At 52.4% G+C, this 18,863-nt stretch overlaps 1 protein-coding gene across 1 annotated transcript in view; it reads right to left on the bottom strand.

Moving 5' to 3' along the window:
* The window catches only part of LOC132833891 (deleted in malignant brain tumors 1 protein-like), a 40,300-nt gene extending 35,896 nt beyond the window's left edge, over positions 1-4,404 (bottom strand). The window contains 1 exon segment of the mRNA XM_060852550.1: positions 4,371-4,404. Within this exon segment, the coding sequence (XP_060708533.1) occupies positions 4,371-4,404 (34 nt within the window).
* Between the last annotated feature and the right edge of the window lie 14,459 nt (positions 4,405-18,863).

Below are 18,863 nucleotides of genomic sequence, written 5' to 3'. Positions count from 1 at the left end.
CCTCAGAACAATGGCACTCAGGACGGGCTACACACCGTCCAGCTCTCAGGGTGACCAGTATCAGGATGGCCTACCCACCGTCCAGTTCTCGGGGTGACCAGTACCGGGATGGCCTACCCACCATCCAGCTCTCAGGGTGACTGGTATCGGGATGGCCTACCCACCGTCCAGCTCTTGGGGTGACCAGTACCGGGATGGCCTACCCACCATCCAGCTCTCAGGGTGACTGGTATCGGGATGGCCTACCCACCGTCCAGCTCTCAGGGAGATAGTCATTGGTTTGGCTTATGCACCTTCCGATTGGTTGGGGCAGCACATTCAGCTTCCAGTTCAAGGGACGCCCTACCCACCCTCCCACCGTCAGGGTGACTGCTTTCAAGACAATCTGAGAGTCTTTTAGCTCATTGTAAGGCCTTCCATACTCAAGGACACACATGACAGTGCTGGGTGATGAAATCAACCAGCAAAATAAAGGAGTGCGTTACCAAATACTGAGTCCATGCTCGAAGGCAGAGTCCACTCAATAAACCGCAAATGCACACTCAGGCATTCAGTCTCTACAGAGACCTGCTCCATCCACAGTGGCCCAGGCCTACTCACAGAGGAACAGCCCATCTGGAGTGGTATCGTTGACTCACTGGGGCTCAGTTCAGAACACCAGAAAGTTAGAACACATGCAAAATGGAAAGTGCAGACAGTAAAAATCAGATTGCAAGGGCTTAGTCCTGCCACGAAAATTAGCATTGTCCTTGCTCAGAATAAAACAAAGAGAAAGTAACACACAGGCTACAACCAGCCAGTGAAACAACAGCTCCCTAGTGAGGGAGAACCGAAATACACCAGGAACACACTGACTGTGAAGATTAGCCAGTTCAGGAATCAGGTGTCCAACAACAAAACCAATAGCAGCACTCGGGCTGTGACCAGCCAGCTCAGAGTCAGTCCGAAGTTGAGGAGATTCTAAATCCCCTGGTCATATTTCTTTTGCTTTTTTTTTTGAAAACCCCCCACAGTGCTGCCCACCAGTGGCAGTGATTATTTATTCCCCAGCTCCCATGTCGTGTTTGTGCAGGGTGTAGGACATAGTGAAGAACAATGAGTGCAGAATGTTTTATTTATTTTCCACCACCAGGAAGAAAGGAAACACTCGAGTGGCCAGTGACAAGCCGTGCCCTTCACATCAAAGGGTAATTCTGAATGGGGAAAGAGTGAAGGGGAGGGCAGGGATTAAATCAAAAAAGAGTTGAGGGTGAATAAAACACTCTCCCTGCGGTGCCCAACTCTCCCTGAGGGTATTGGTAGACACCTCGTGCTCATTCTCCAGGGGCACCCAAGCTCAAACATAATTGCGGAATAGGGGCAGACCATCGGCCCTAACAACCCCCTCCACTGCCACGTCCCGCTGCCTGGACCTGTTTATGGCCAGTTTGGCCAGGCCCAGGAGCAGACCCACAAGGAAGTCCTCTGACCTACCCTCTCCCCTCTGCACAGGGTGCCCAAGGATCAGGAGCGTGGGGCTGAAGTGCAACCAGAAACAGAGGAGAAGGTCTTTAAGGAAATCAAAGAGGCAGTGCAGGGACCCACATCCCATACATACATGGTCCAGACTCCACAGCATCACAGAACAGGCAGTTGGGCTGGGAGTCCGTGAACCACCGCAATCTGCGGTTGCAGGGGACTGCTGCGTGCAACGCCCTCCACCCCAGATCCCCGAGAGAAAGGGGGATGGTCTCCCACATAGAGAGGCCTCCACTGGGACTCCCAGGGATAAATAGGCACACTAAGGTGTGTCTGGGCAGTGGATGAGGGAGAAGAGGTGGACGGTGTGCAGCAGCAGTCTGTACAGGGCCTACTGTGATACATTCCTAAAAGGGTCAAAACTAAAATTCAGGAGGCGGCTCAGGTTGTGGGGCACAGGCTCCCGTGGGAAGTGCGGGACCTTGGGGCCAATGTGAAATTCCGTCCAGACAGTGGGTAGCACAGACGGGATTCCACTGTAAACCTCCCATTGATGCACTACATCGAGTCTGAGCACACTATTTTAAGACGTCAAATGCCCATGAACCGGACGTCTACCGCTGCCCTGCTCGCTATGTCCTGTGGCAGCGTCCAGCCCACCCACCATGTCCCCAACCCTGGTCACCATCGCCGCCACGGCCCTCCCCTCCGACAGCCTCTCGAACCCGCAAGCACGGAGGTGCGGATTCCTGAGCAACGGCTCCCTGACGACAGCCGCGCCTCCTGCCGGAGGGTAGGCGCGGCGCGATTCGACCATGTTCCAGACAGTGATCAGGTCCTGGTAAAAGACAGGCAGCACCTTGAGGGCGACCTCCAAACCGTCACGGTCAACGAACAGGAGCTGCGTGTCGTAGTTGAGGTTACGTACCTGACGGAAAAAATAACTCACCAGGGCGCACCACCGAGGAGGAGGCTTGATGTAAGGGTATCGCTGCAAGGTCTGAAGGCGGAAGGTCGCGACCTGGGTGCGGACACACACCAGCGAATGGTCACCTTCCTCAATTGGGAAACTAAGAAACTGCGCAGCGACCCAGTGCATCTTTTTCTCCCAGAAGAAGTCGACCAACGTTCTCTGGATGTCAGCGACAAAGCCAGGAGGAGGGACCAAAGTGACCAGCCGGTACCACAGCATGGCGGCCACCAGCTGGTTTATGACCAGCACTCGGCTCCTGTAAGATAGCACTCGGAGCAGTCCTGTCCAGCGGCCTAGGCGAGCCGAGACTTTGGCCTCCAGCTCCTGCCAGTTGGCCGGCCAGGATTCCTCGGTCGGGCTGAGGTAGACCCCCAGGTAGAGGAGATGGGTGGTACTCCAGCTGAACCCCCGAAACTCCTCCGGCAGGGAGTCCACCCGCCACGGACCCACCAGTAGGCCGGAACATTTGGTCCAATTGAGCCTGGCGGAAGACGCCGCCAAGTACACGGCCTGGCACTTGCGCATCCTCCCCAGGTCAGCCGGGTCGGTGAAAGTGAGGAGCACGTCGTCGGCGTAGGCCGAGAGGACCACCCCCGTGCCCGCGCCGTGCAGAACCAGCCCCGACAACCTCCTCCGCAAGAGGCGCAGGAAAGGCTCCACGCACAGGGAATACAGCTGGCCAGACAGGGGGCAGCCCTGACACACTCCTCTCCCGAAGCGAAGGGGCGCCGTCAGGGACCCGTTAACTTTAACCAGACACTCTGTGGCGGCGTACAAAAGTCGGATCCGGGCGACGAACTGCGTCCCGAACCCGAATGCCCGCAGAGTCCCGAGACAGGAAGGCGCTCGGCAGACCAGCCCGTCGACAGAAATGGAGCAGGTCCCGGACCAGGTGGACGTTGTCGTGTATCCTCCGGCCAGGGACCGTGTAGGACTGGTCCGGGTGAATCATGTGGGCCAGCACGGAAGCCAGGCGAGAAGACAACACCCGGGCGAAGATTTTGTCGTCCGTGCTCAGGAGGGAGACCGGACGCCAGTTCTTCAAAGAACGAAGGTCCCTCTTCTTTGGCAGGAGGACGATGACCGCCCTGCACCAAGAAAGGGGCAGCTCTCTGGCATTTAGACACTCCCCCAGGACCTGTGCGTAGTCGTTCCCCAGGACGTCCCAGAACGCCCTGAAGAACTCCACAGTCAGCCCGTCAAGCCCCGGGGATTTGCCCCTCGAGAGCCGGTCGAGGGCGCCGGTCAGCTCCTCTAAGGTGACGGGAGCGTCGAGCCTTCCGGCGTCCTCCGGGCTGAGCTGCGGCAGGTCCTCCCACAGAACTCTGCGTGCATCCTTACTGGACGGATCCGGAGAGAACAGGGCCGTGTAATAGGATCGGACGTGGGCCCTGATACCCTCCGGATCCGAGACGAGGGACCCGTCGTCGGCCAGCAGCACAAGGAGCTGCTGACGGGTGCCGCGCCTTTTTTCCAGCGAGTAGAAGAAGGGGGAACCGCGGTCCAGGTCCTGGAGGAGCTGGAGCCGCGACCTCATGTACGCGCCCCGAGCCCTGACGAGCTGCAGGTCCCGGAGCGCGGCCTTCTTCTCTTCGTAGACCCCGCGCAGGGCCGGGTCCGCGTCGGGCTGACCGAGGCGTGACTCCAGGTCGAGCATCTCCCTCTCCAACTCCCCGATCCTGGATTTCTGCCTCTTTGTCGACCCCCTCGCCTACTCCTGACAAAAAGCACTGACGTGAGCCTTGCCCACGTCCCACCACAGCCTCAGGGAGGGGAAGCTTCCCCGCTTCCTTCTCCAGCCGGCCCAGAAACGACGAAACGAGTCCCGGAACCGCTCGTCCTCCAGCAGCAGGTTGTTAAAGTGCCAGTACGCGGAGCCCAGCCTGGCGCCGAACGGAAGGAGTTCCACCCACACCAGGTGATGGTCCGTGCACGACACCTGCCGTGTGGAGGCCGTCGGAAAACGGAGGCATACGCCCGCGAAACGTACAGGCGGTCGATTCTGGACGCTCCGACTCCAGGCCTCACGAAGGTGAAGGTGATGGAGTCAGGATGGAGATTCCGCCAGGCATCCACCAGGTCGAGGGACTTGACCAAGTCCTGCAACCTCCTCCCTGATGCCCAACCCGCGCGGGCACCACCGTCGTCCCTGTCTTCGAGGATGCGGTTGAACTCTCCCCCGAGATTTTAAGCGCTGGCTGTTCCCCACCCACCCTGGTGGTCATGGGACCCTTTGCTCCTCCCACCAGCTTGTCTTGAAAGACAGGGAACATGGCAGGAGCAGGTAGAGCCAGCTATGTCACTTCCTGCCCCAGCCCTGGGCTGGTGGGTGGAAAAGGAGCCTGGCTTCTTGTGCAGGACTCAGCTGCTGCCGAATCCCCAATGTTAGAGACGGAGCCTGGAGGAGTGGGGCAAGGTTTGGGCTCAGGGTCAGGTGTCACATGGTAAGGGTCAGGCATGGAGGACCCGAAGGTTGACACATCAGGGCGGGGTTCGGGCACAGAAGTGGGGGGCCAGGATTAGGGTTCCCCTGCCAGGATAATATTGGTGTGGCCACAGGGGCATTTTTGCAAGGTGGTGGGGCAGAGTGAGGGTCTGATCCTGAGGGGGGGCAGAGGGTTCCCACAATGGTGGCGGTCTCTGTGCGGCTTGTCTTCTACCACGCCTTCTGTCTGGTGGATGCTCAGCCCCCTCCCCATCAGTGGCCTGGGAACTAGCAGACCTGGGCCTAGACTCCACTGATGTGGCCATTAATGTGCCCTTGGGAGGATGGGAGGTGTGAGAGTGGATGTGGCTGTGCCACTCGTGACTGCCCGTGTGGGCTGGGCAGCCTTCTGGGTGGGGCTGTTCTTTCTTATGTGCCCCACCTTGTGGCACAAGTGGCACCACATGCTGTCTGCCATCCAGAAGATAAAGGAAGGCAAAGGAGCACATAGTGACCTCCTCCCGGGCCTGGCAAATGAACACCTGGCACTGGAGGATTACACAAGTTTGAGAGCAGGGTCCCTAACTCCAAGCAGGAAAGGTTGCACACCTAATCGGATCTGCCCAGAGTTAGGATATGGGGAGAAGGAGCTCACTGGCTATAAAGGACAGAACGTGAGAGATCATGAGCCTCTGGACCTGACGGGTAGGAATATCATGCCCACAGTGAGCCCCTTCTGCACGGCCAGGTGGACCATCTGCTCGGTTGTCAGGAAGAATACAACCTTCCCAAACATGCGGAACGCAGTGATGATGGCCAGTGGGCTGAGCACACCAGCGACTGGGTAGGGTTAGGTCTTTATCCCCAGGCATTTGGTTAGGTGACTGAAGGAAGATGTGTTTACAGCCAGTGCTGGGGCAGCTGAGCATAAGGCAGTGGCCAAGCCTGGATAAGGGGGTATGGGGCTTGTCATGGTCTTCTGCTGGACTGCCACACATGGTCATCTCCTGCGTGAGACTTACATATCGGTGGTGATTGTGGCACTGGAACATCCTGGCAGCAGCAGCAACACTACTGGGTATTGGTGCAGCCCAGGCAGCAGTAACAGCCCTGGGTGTTGGTGGGGCCTAGGCAGCAGTAACAGCCCTGGGTGTTGGTGGGGCCTAGGCAGCAGTAACAGTTCTGTGTGTTGGTGGGGCCTAGGAAGCAGTAACAGCCCTGGGTGTTGGTGGGGCCCAGGCAGCAGTAACAGCCCTGGGTGTTGGTGGGGCCTAGGCAGCAGTAACAGCCCTGGGTGTTGGTGGGGCCTAGGCAGCAGTAACAGCCCTGGGTGTTGGTGGGGCCTAGGCAGCAGTAACAGCCCTGGGTGTTGGTGGGGCCTAGGCAGCAGTAACAGCTCTGGGTGTTGGTGGGGCCCAGGCAGCAGTAACAGCCCTGGGTGTTGGTGGGGCCTAGGCAGCAGTAACAGTTCTGTGTGTTGGTGGGGCCTAGGAAGCAGTAACAGCCCTGGGTGTTGGTGGGGCCCAGGCAGCAGTAACAGCCCTGGGTGTTGGTGGGGCCTAGGCAGCAGTAACAGCCCTGGGTGTTGGTGGGGCCTAGGCAGCAGTAACAGCCCTGGGTGTTGGTGGGGCCCAGGCAGCAGTAACAGCTCTGGGTGTTGGTGGGGCCTAGGCAGCAGTAACAGCCCTGGGTGTTGGTGGGGCCTAGGCAGCAGTAACAGCCCTGGGTGTTGGTGGGGCCCAGGCAGCAGTAACAGCTCTGGGTGTTGGTGGGGCCCGGGCAGCAGTAACAGCCCTGGGTGTTGGTGGGGCCCAGGCAGCAGTAACAGCCCTGGGTGTTGGTGGGGCCTAGGCAGCAGTAACAGTTCTGTGTGTTGGTGGGGCCTAGGAAGCAGTAACAGCCCTGGGTGTTGGTGGGGCCCAGGCAGCAGTAACAGCCCTGGGTGTTGGTGGGGCCTAGGAAGCAGTAACAGCCCTGGGTGTTGGTGGGGCCTAGGCAGCAGTAACAGCCCTGGGTGTTGGTGGGGCCTAGGCAGCAGTAACAGCCCTGGGTGTTGGTGGGGCCAAGGCAGCAGTAACAGCTCTGGGTGTTGGTGGGGCCCAGGCAGCAGTAACTGCCCTGGGTGTTGGTGGGGCCTAGGCAGCAGTAACAGCCCTGGGTGTTGGTGGGGCCTAGGCAGCAGCAACAGCCCTGGGTGTTGGTGGGGCCTAGGCAGCAGTAACAGTCCTGGGTGTTGGTGGGGCCTAGGCAGCAGCAACAGCCCTGGATGTTGGTGGGGCGCAGGCAGCAGTAACAGTCCTGGGTGTTGGTGGGGCCTAGGCAGCAGTAACAGTCCTGGGTGTTGGTGGGGCCCAGGCAGCAGTAACAGCTCTGGGTGTTGGTGGGGCCCGGGCAACAGTAACAGCTCTGGGTGTTGGTGGGGCCCGGGCAGCAGTAACAGCTCTGGGTGTTGGTGGTGCCCAGGCAGCAGTAACAGCCCTGGGTGTTGGTGGTGCCCAGGCAGCAGTAACAGCCCTGGGTGTTGGTGGTGCCCAGGCAGCAGTAACAGCCCTGGGTGTTGGTGGGGCCCGGGCAGCAGTAACAGCCCTGGGTGTTGGTGGAGTCCATGCAGCAGTAACAGTCCTGGGTGTTGGTGGGGCCCGTGCAGCAGTAACAGTCCTGGGTGTTGGTGGGGCCCAGGCAGCAGTAACAATCCTGGGTGTTGGTGGGGCCCAGGCAGCAGTAACAGCCCTGGGTGTTGGTGGGGCCTAGGCAGCAGCAACAGCCCTGGGTGTTGGTGGGGCCTAGGCAGCAGTAACAGTCCTGGGTGTTGGTGGGGCCTAGGCAGCAGCAACAGCCCTGGATGTTGGTGGGGCGCAGGCAGCAGTAACAGTCCTGGGTGTTGGTGGGGCCTAGGCAGCAGTAACAGTCCTGGGTGTTGGTGGGGCCCAGGCAGCAGTAACATCCCTGGGTGTTGGTGGGGCCCGGGCAACAGTAACAGCTCTGGGTGTTGGTGGGGCCCGGGCAGCAGTAACAGCTCTGGGTGTTGGTGGGGCCCATGCAGCAGTAACAGCCCTGGGTGTTGGTGGTGCCCAGGCAGCAGTAACAGCCCTGGGTGTTGGTGGTGCCCAGGCAGCAGTAACAGCCCTGGGTGTTGGTGGTGCCCAGGCAGCAGTAACAGCCCTGGGTGTTGGTGGTGCCCAGGAAGCAGTAACAGCCCTGGGTGTTGGTGGTGCCCAGGCAGCAGTAACAGCCCTGGGTGTTGGTGGGGCCCGGGCAGCAGTAACAGCCCTGGGTGTTGGTGGAGTCCATGCAGCAGTAACAGTCCTGGGTGTTGGTGGGGCCCGTGCAGCAGTAACAGTCCTGGGTGTTGGTGGTGCCAAGGCAGCAGTAACAATCCTGGGTGTTGGTGGGGCCCAGGCAGCAGTAACAGTCCTGGGTGTTGGTGGGGCCCGGGCAGCAGTAACAGCCCTGGGTGTTGGTGGGGCCCAGGCAGCAGTAACAGTCCTGGGTGTTGGTGGAGTCCATGCAGCAGTAACAGTCCTGGGTGTTGGTGGGGCCTAGGCAGCAGTAACAGCCCTGGGTGTTGGTGGAGTCCATGCAGCAGTAACAGCAGCAGTCTACGTCGTCAAAAATAGAAAAACACAGACACGCAAAAATGCAGGAGGCTTCCTTCTAACAACAGTACGTTGGCTATGGCCAGCCACCTGACAATCCCCTGAACTGGGGGGATTTTGCATCTCCTGATTATTTGCCCCAAATTATCACCTAACTGTGGTAGTGCTTATTTTTTCCCAGCACCCATATCGTGCGTGTGTGTGTGTGTGAGTGTGCGTGTGTGTGTGTGTGTGTGAGAGTGTGTGTGTGAGTGTGAGTGTGTGTGTGTGGGTGTGTGTGTGTGTGAGTGTGTGTGTGTGTGAGTGTGTGTGTGAGTGTGTGTGTGTGTGGGTGTGTGTGTGTGTGAGTGTGTGTGTGTGAGTGTGTGTGTGTGTGCGTGTGTGTGGGTGTGTGTGTGTGTGTGTGTGTGAGTGTGAGTGTGTGTGTGTGTGTGTGTGAGTGTGTGCGTGTGTGTGGGTGTGTGTGTGTGGGTGTGTGTGTGTGTGAGTGTGTGTGTGTGTGAGTGTGTGTGTGTGAGTGTGTGTGTGTGTGCGTGTGTGTGGGTGTGTGTGTGTGTGTGTGTGAGTGTGAGTGTGTGTGTGTGTGAGTGTGTGTGTGTGAGTGTGTGTGTGTGCGTGCGCGTGTGTGTGCGGGTGTGTGTGTGTGGGGGTGTGTGTGTGTGTGTGTGTGTGTGTGTGTGTGCGGGTGTGTGTGTGTGTGTGCGGGTGTGTGTGTATGTGTTTTCAGGTCTCCTGGTTATATTGGTCAGCCAGGGCTTTACCCATAGTCCACATGATTCAGTTTGTTCCCATCTCTCCAGTCTCGTATAGACAGCTGCGATCTTGTAAATCCCGAGAGGAATCGAAGGGCAGTAGGAGTCCACTTAAATGGGAAAATCAGGAGAGCAAAAATGGAACATGAGGTAGCTTTGGTAGATAAGGTAAAGGAGAATGCAAAGAGAATCTACAAATACATTAAGAGCAACAAAGTAACCAGGGAGAGAACCCCTTAAAGATCAACGAGATGTGTGAGATTTGAAATATTTCACATCAGTATTTTCCAAGGAGAAAGGTAGGAAAGCCAGGGAACACGGGAAATAAATTGTGATATCTTGAAAAGAGTTGAAGAGTGTGGCGCTGGAAAAGCACAGCCGGTCAGGCAATATGTGAGGAGCAGGAGGATCGATGTTCTGAACATAAGCTCTTCATCAGGGCCCAAGGCGGCTGAGAGAGAAATGGGACGGGGTGGGGCTGGGGGTCAGGTAGCTGGGTATGTGATAGGTGGATGAAGGTGAGGATAATGATGGTAGATCGGAGGGGAGGGTGGAGCAGATAGATGGGAAAGAAGATGAACAGGTAGGACAGTGTCGAGTTGGAGGATTGCATCTGGGATAAGGGTGGGGAGGGGAGCAGAGATGTGGAAACTGGTGAAACCCACATTGATCCCGTGTGGTTGGAGGGTCCCAAGGCAGAAGATGAGGCATTCTTCCTTCAGGCACCGGGTGGTTCAGGTTTGGCAATGGAGGAGGCCTAGGACTTGCATGTCCTTGGAGGAGTGGGAAAGAGAGTTAGTGTTCAGCCACGGGGCAGTGGGATTGTTTGGTGCTTGTGTCCCAGAGATGTTCTCCGAAGCATTCTGCAAGTTGGCGTCCTGTCTCCCCAATGTAGAGGAGACCACATCGAGAGCAATGGACACAGTAGATGAGATGTGTAGAAGTACAGGTAAATCTCTGTCAGATGTGAAAGGATCCTTTGGGGCCTTGGATGGAGGTGAAGGGTGAGGTGTGGGCGCAGGCTTTACTCCTCTTGCGGTGCCAAGGGAAGGGAATGAAGGTGGTTGGTGGGGAGAGTGTAGACGTAACAAGGGAGTCACTGAAGGAATGGTCTCTCTGGAATGCAGTTACGGGTGGGGAGGGAAATATATCCCTGGTGATGGGATCTGTTTGTAGGTGGTGGAAATGGCAGAGGAAGACTCGACATTCCAGACTTCAAATGTTAAATTTGTTTCTCTGTCTCTTCACAGGTACTGCCAGAGCTGAAGGTATTCTCCAGAACTTTGTGTTTACAACCTGAAATGTTAACTCTGTTTCTCTCTCTCTGTACAGAGATTATTATAGAGTCGTATCGAACCCTCCTACTCAGATTGTTACAAACTCCTTTGTTTATTCAACTGTCCTTTTTGGTCTTTCGGTTCCATCTCCACCTATCATTTACTCCTTAGTCCCTCCCCTCACCCTACCTTCTTCAGAAACGAACATGTTCCTATCTGTAATCAGTTCTGAGGACCTATCACTGAGCCCAAAACGTCATCCGTACTTTCTCCACGATGCTGCCAGACCTACTGAGCTTTACTGGCAATTTCTGTTTTGGTGGATGTGTCTCTGTGTTGGATCTTTATCTCTGGATTTGATAGCCAGTCCGTCAATGAACGAGTTTGCTTCACAAACCCAATGGCATCTCCTATAACCTGGGAGGGCCTTTTGCTGAACTGACTTGTTTTAGTCTGATCTTGACTGCCCCATCTACAATTCTACACATCTTCTCCTGCAGACTCTGAACCTGTTGTAGCTCAATCCAATATATTTACTGTCGCTACTCCTGCTCCTGAAATTTCTCATAATTCTCTAGTTATTTTCCTGAAACCTTTCTCTGACATAATCTCTGTCCCACCCGAAAAGGTGGGCAAACAATTGTTTCATGGGGATGGGACACCATTCGGGTACTTGACCATCTATCTGGTGTTCAGTTCAGAGGTCACAGCTGTACTCTCTGGATTCAGGGTCATGGTTACCTTTTCACAAATAATGGTGACATTACAACTACATGTAGCACCTTGGTCCTGGAGGAACGCTGTCTCTTTTACTTTATTGTATCAGTTGTATATGGTAGAAATTACAAATAAACACGACTCTACTCTACACATCAACTCTGGAGAATCCTTACATCCAATGCAAATGGGACCACCATTTTTTGTTTAAACAATTTACTGACCATTTCAATCCTCCTCCTCTCAGGCTCATCCCTACTCTAAATCCTGGATAGCACCAGGGTTTACAGCTTATGACAGCATTGAATATTTTAAAGATGTAAAGCATATTGTCACAACGCTTTCTCCACATAAAAATTCCACTGGCTTTTGTCCTAAAAGCTTGATTTGGGCTTGATTATAGATGATATTTGTTGGGCTCTGTGTTAACTGACCAACTCTTTCTGAAATCTATTCTCCACGTGGCTGGGTGGCAGGGCTACCACCGCCAGCATCACCCTTCCACGTGGCCTTCATACAAATGTTTACTGGCACCACCCCTGGCATCATGACCTACTAGATTCATAATTTAGTTTTCCGTTACCATTACATACATGCAGTCAGACTCCCCTTCATAGAAACCTAGAAACACGGAAGAAAGGAGGAGGCCATTTGGCCCATTGAACTGCTCCCATTCATCATGATCATGGCTGATCATCCAACTCAAAGACCTAATCCTGCTTTCTCCCCATAATATAGAACATAGAACATGGAAAAATACAGCACAGTACAGGCCCTTTGGCCCTCGATGTTGCGCTGATCCAAGCCCACCTAACCTACGCTAGCCCACTATCCTCCATATGCCTATCCAATGCCCATTTAAATGCCCATAAGGAGGGAGAGTCTACTACTGCTACTGGCAGTGCATTCCATGAACTCACGACTCGCTGAATAAAGAATCTATCCCTAACATCTATCCTATACTGGGGAAGGTGGGACCTCTATGAACAGGATGGTCTACACCTGAACCTGAGGGGCACCAGTATCCTTGGGGGGACGTTTGCTAGTGCTCTTTGGGGGGGTTTAAACTAACTCTGCAGGGGCATGGGAACCTAGACTGTAGCTTTAGGGTGCAGGACCGTGAGTGTAGGGAGGTTAGGAACATGGCATCAGTCTCGAAGGAGGGTGCCTGTAAACAGGAAGGTGGCTTGAAGTGTGTATACTTCAATGCGAGAAATATATGAAATAAGGTAGGTGAACTTGCAGCGTGGGTTGTGTTGGGGTGTTGGGGTAATTCATTACTGGGGTGCCTTAGGTTGGGGTTAAACAATGTGCTATTAGTACTACAGCAGACATTGTCAGATTCAGTCCCTAAAGGGTTAAACACAGCCATGCAGGGAAACTAACAATTGCAAGACTGTCTGTCTGGGACCACATTCCCTGATGATTAGATCAGGTCAGCCAGAACCAGACCATCCACCTGGGAATTCAAAACCAACAAAGGAAAACCGGTAATAGTTGAAAGGTGTAAATTATACCATCGAAACAGAGTATGGATAACTTGAAGGCCGATGTCCCCGATGACGTAAATCCCCATTGAAACCAGCGATAAGTTATAATGACTGTTGATCAACCTTTGTAGAACTATTGTCTCAGTCAGGGAATACGCCTAGGCAGAGAGACGCATAGTAATGAACTTAACTGACTAAACAATGGACTACTAATTACTGGGACGGAAACTACCGGACCCATGAGGGCTGAATCATTGTACAAGCACAGTAGGGGTTCGACAGGCATAGTAAGGGTTTTGACAGGCACCTCAGTATGGCCAATGAGAGTCCAGGTCCACTCGCACACAACCGAATGGACCAACGAGGAGGCTTGACGAGGAAGGTGGAACTGGACACTCAGAGGAGCGGGGTTTAAAATATCGTCGGGTCCGCGAGGGAAGTCAGAACGCGCGCCTTCTCCGGTGAGCGAAACCGCTCACTGTACAATTCGCTCTCGGAATAAAGAAGTCTTTGTACCTTTTGAATCTGGCCTGGTGTCTCATTCCTCTGAAACGAGCACGGAGTCGGCAGTCCCGACCTAACAGTTGGTACCTGGGATTTCGATGTTATGGCTATTACTGAGACAGGGGTAGAACAGGAACAGGAATGGCTGTTGCAGGTTCCAGGGGTTAAATGTTTTAGTCGGGACAGAGGTGGGGGTAAAAGAGGGGGAGGTGTGGCATTGCTTGTCAAGGATAGTATCACGGCGGTGGAAAGGACGATGGATGAAGACTCATCATCTGAGGTAGTTTGGGCTGAGGTTAGAAATAGGAAAGGTGAGGTCACCCTGTTAGGAGTTTTCTACAGGCCTCCTAATAGTCCTAGAGACGTAGAAGAAAGGATTGCGAGGATGATTCAGGAGAAGAGTGAAAGTAATGGGGTGGTTGTTATGGGGGCTTTAACTTTCCAGATATTGACTGGGAAAACTATCGTTCGAGTACGTTAGATGGGTCGGTGTTTGTCCAATGTGTGCAGGAGTGTTTCCTGACACAATATGTAGACAGGCCAACAAGAGGTGAGGCCATACTGGATTTGGTTCTGGGTAATGAACAGGCCAGGTGTTAGAATTGGAAGTAGGTGAGCACTTTGGTGACAGTGACCACAATTCGGTGACTTTTACTCTAGTGACGGAGAGGGATAAGTGTGCACTACAGGGCAAAAGTTATAGCTGGGGGCAGGGAAATTATGATGCGGTGAGGCATGACTTAGGATGCATGGCTTTGAGAAGTAGGCTTCAAGGGAAGGGCGCAATCGATATGTGGAGCTTGTTCAAGGAGCAACTATTGAGTGTCCTTGATAAGTATGTACCTGTCAGGCAGGGAGGAAAGGGTCGTGTGAGGGAGCCATGGTTTAATAAGGAATTGGAATCCCTTGTTAAAGGGAAGAGGGCGGCCTATGTAAAGATGAGGAGTGAATGTTCAATTGGGGTGATTGAGAGTTATAAGGTAGCCAGGTAGGATCTAAAGAGAGAGCTAAGAGCAGCAAGGAGGGGACATGAGAAGTCCTTGGTTGGTAGGATGAGGGAAAACCCAAAGGCTTTCTATAGATATGTCAGGAATTAAAGAATGATGAGGGTAGGAATAGGTCCAGTCAAGGATAGTAGTGAGAAGTTGTGCATGGAGGCTGAAGAGATTGGGGAGACACTGAATGAATACTTTTTGTCAGTATTCACTCAGGAACAGGACAGTGTTGCCGATGTGAATATTGAGTCACAATTAATTAGAATGGATGGCTTTGAGGTATGTCGGGAAGAGGTGTTGGAAATTCTGGAAGGGGTGAAAATAGATAAGTCCCCTGGGCCTGATGGCATTTATCCTAGGATTCTCTGGGAAGCAAGGGAGGAGATTGCAGAGCCATTGGCCTTGATTTTTATGTCCTCATTGTCTACAGGAATAGTGCCAGAAGACTGGAGGATAGCAAATGTGGTTTCCTTGTTCAAGAAGGGGAGTAAGGATAACCCTAGTAACAATAGGCCGGTGAGTCTCACTTCTGTTGTGGGCAAAGTCTTAGAGAGAATTGTAAGGGATAAGATTTATGAACATCTGGATAGGAATAATGTGATCAAGGATAGTCAGCATGGTTTTGTGAAGGGCAGGTCGTGCCTCACAAACCTTATTGAATTCTTTGAGAAGGTGACTAAGGAGGTGGATGAGGGTAAAGCAGTGGATGTGGTGTATATGGATTTTAGTAAGGCGTTTGATAAGGTTCCCCATGGTAGGCTACTGCAAAAACTACGGAGTTATGGCACTGAGGGGGAGTTGGAGGTTTGGATTAGGAATTGGCTGGCTGGAAGAAGACAGAGGGTAGTAGTTGATGGTAAAGGTTCATCTTGGAGTGCAGTTACCAGTGGTGTTCCGTAAGGATCTGTTTTGGGACCATTGCTGTTTGTTATTTTTATAAATGACCTGGAGGAGGGGCTAGAAGGTTGGGTGAGCAAGTTTGCGGATGATACGAAAGTCGGTGGAGTTGTTGACAGTGAGGAAGGATGTGGCAGGTTACAGCGGGATATAGATAAGCTGCAGAGCTGGGCAGAAAGGTGGCAAATGGAGTTCAATGTAGGTAAGTGTGAAGTGATTCACTTTGGGAAGAGGAACAAGAAGATGGAGTACTGGGCTAATGGTCAGATACTTGATCGTGTGGATGAGCAGAGTGATCTTGGTGTCCATGTACACAGATCTCTGAAAGTTGCCACCCAGGTAAATAGTGCTGTGAAGAAGGCATATGGTGTACTGGGCTTTATTGGTAGAGGAATTGAGTTCCGGAGTCCTGAGGTCATGTTGCAATTGTATAAGACTCTGGTGCGGCTGCATCTGGAGTATTGTGTGCAGTTTTAGTCACTATACTATAGGATGTGGAGGTACTGGAACGGGTGCAGAGGAGGTTTACCAGGATGTTGCCTGGTATGGTAGGAAGATCATATGAGGAAAGGCTGAGGCACTTGGGGCTGTTTTCATTGGAGAAAAGAAGGTTTGGGGTGACTTGATAGAGGTGTACAAGATGATTAGGGGTTTAGATAGGGTTGACCTTTTTCCACATATGGAGTCAGCTATTATGAGGGTCATAGCTTTAAATTAAGGGGTGGTAGGTATAGAACAGATGTTAGGGGTAGATTCTTTACTCAGCGAGTCGTGAGTTTATGGAATGCCCTGCCAGTAACAGTGGTGGACTCTCCCTCTTTATGGGCATTTAAACGGGCATTGGATAGGCATATGGAGGATAGTGGGCTAGTGTAGGTTAGGTGGGCTTGGGTCGGCGCAACATCGAGGGCCGAAGGGCCTGTGCTGCACTGTATTGTTCTATGTTCTATACTTACCACCCCTTAATTTAAAGCTATGCCCCCTCGTAATAGCTGACTCCATACGTGGAGAAAGGTTCTCATGGTCAACCCTACCTAAACCCCTAATCATCTTGTACACCTCTATCAAGTCACCCCTAAACCTTCTTTTCTCCAATGAAAACAGCTCTAAGTGCCTCAGCCTTTCCTCACACAATCTTCCTACCATACCAGGCAACATCCTGGTAAACCTCCTCTGCACCTCTGACCCCATTCACCCCAAGTGCTATAACAAGCCACCTGTTGAATACTTTCAATGTTTTAACATCAGCTACTTCCTGTGATAATGAATTCGAGAGGCTCACCACTCTCTGGGTGAAGAAATGTCTGATCTCCGTCCTAAATGGCCCACTCCAAATCCTCAGGTGATGACATCTGGATCGGAATGCACCCACTATTCGGAACCTCCTCCCTGCATCTACCCTGTCCAGTCCTGTTAGAATTTTGTAAGTCTCTGAGATCACTCCCCGCTCCCCCCACACACCCCCCCCCCCTGCCCCCCCACATGTCTGAACTCCAGTGAGAACATTCCTGTAGTACTGAATCTCTCCTCATGTGTCAGTCCCGCCATCGCCGGTATCAGCCTGGGTAAACCATCGCTGCACTCCCTTGAGAGTAAGAGCATCCTTCCTCGGGAAAGGAGACTAAATCTGCACGCAATATTCTCAGTATGCCTTCACTAAGGCCCTGTATAACTGCAACAACATATCCCATTCCTGCACTCAAAACCTCTCACAATGAAGGCCATTTGCCTTCTTTACCTACTGCTGCACCTGCATGCTTACCTTCAGCGACTGGTGCACAAGGACACCCAGGTCCCACTGCATATTCCCCTCTCCCAATTTATAGCCATTCCGGTAGGAATCTGCCCTCTTGTTTTTTGCTTCCAAAATGAATAACCTCACATTTATCCAAATTACTGCATCTGTCAATGATTTGGTTGCTCTCAGTGTCCATTGTCCATTCCTGAAGCAGATGACGATGAGCCTGTAAAGAACAAGGATCCAGCACAACTTGCCCGAAGGGTGATTTATCATGTTTCAGCTTCATACAACTTCAATTGGGATCAGTGGAGCAAATGGGATTAGATTAATTTTGGATACCTGGTTGGCATGGATGGGTTGGACTGAAGGGTTCTGTTTCCATGATGTACACCTCTATGGCTCAGTGCTATCACTTCAGTCCCTTGGATAGCGACTTAAGCCCATGTATCACCTGTAGTGACTACCTCCTTAGGTCCAACCCGTGGTCTCTGGCCCGCACCTTACGGTGATATTCTCACCATTCACTGATCTCCTGGGTCAGGCAGGATGTTTCTGTGCTCCCTTTCCCCGATTCTCTGCCAATTTGCTATTTTACCTCTCAGCTCATGCAGCTACTTGACCAGTTCTTTCACAAACTGTTTAACCCTATCCTTGCCATTGCACATGTCCTCCTACCACATCATTTGGCAGCTGCATAGATCGTCTGGTCATTAATTTAAAGGTGGTCAAACCCTTTACCCTTGCTGGGTAGACCTCTGTTTCACTAAGGTGTTGGGGAGTACTCTAACCCATCCCTGCCCTGTCTCTGTCAGGGCCTTAGACAGACTAGCTTTAAGTGTCTGGTTCATTCGCTCTCCCATTCCTGAGCTTTGAGGATGGTATGGGAGATGGAATTTCTGTTTAATTCCTAACAGAGCACATACCTCACCTTGTAAAATGTATCCCATGATCAGAATCTATCGTGCAGGAGGACACCCCCACCTCAGGATAATCTGTTCTGTCAGTATTCCCGTGAGTGTTCCTGCTGACCAATCCCTGCAGAGTAATCCTGTCTATTAAGACCAAGCAATGCTTCTTTCCCCTGGGATTAGGATAGGGGTCTCATAAAATCAACCTGAAATTACTCCAATGGGCTCCTTAGTTTCAGCCAGTGGTTCAATTTTATTTCGATTGCTTTCCCAGACTTGCACTGCATGTAGACCACCCATCTTTGACAGAATGTTGTGATATCTCTCCCCATTGCGGGCCACCAGCAGCAGCAGCTCATCTGATACTGCATTTTTTCCCACCCAATGTGGACCAGACCATGATGTGTTATTAATAATGTTTGTCTTATACATGCAGTGTGGTGCTACTGCCTAATCCTCCAATCCCACACAATCCATTCTCCCCTCTCATTGCCTTTCCCATTTCTGTTTCTCTTCTGTTTCTTGGAGTGTCTCCAGACCTGCATCTCTTGCTTCTGTAACTGCTGTCACTTCCTCAGATGTCTGTGCTGTTTCACTAAGGCTTGTAGCTTAGGGGTCTCATAAAATACATCTGCAATTGTTCCCACGGGCCCCTGAGAATCAGCTGGTTGTTCAATTTTAGTTTGATTGCTTTCCAGCATAATCATTGCCCCATTATTGAGAGTATTGTACTTTCCCATGAGCTTTATTCTTACTTCACTGGGCAACTTAGCTACTTCCACCAACATGTTCTAACCTGTTCTCCCTAGTTAAGGTGAAGTACCATTGCTGAACCCAGACCAACACATAAACACGAGCTCAACCAAAGGCTAGACTAAATACATACCTACAATCTGGATATACACTGACTGTCTAGCCTTGACTAATTTCTGGTCTAGTCCCTAACACTCTTTGCTACACATGTGTACAACCTATATACAAAACACCATTCTCCCATTCAACACTCCTTGTACTTCTATACATTGTGCAGAAGAAACATCTCCATGGACAATGTATTCTCAAACTTTCAAAACATTTAGTTGCAAAATTTAGTACACTACAACACTGGCTGCTGCCTGAAATTATAGTAA

This window comes from Hemiscyllium ocellatum, chromosome 38 (genome assembly GCF_020745735.1).
Source record: "Hemiscyllium ocellatum isolate sHemOce1 chromosome 38, sHemOce1.pat.X.cur, whole genome shotgun sequence".
Classification (NCBI taxonomy): domain Eukaryota; kingdom Metazoa; phylum Chordata; class Chondrichthyes; order Orectolobiformes; family Hemiscylliidae; genus Hemiscyllium; species Hemiscyllium ocellatum.
This window is presented reverse-complemented; position numbering and strand designations above follow the sequence as displayed.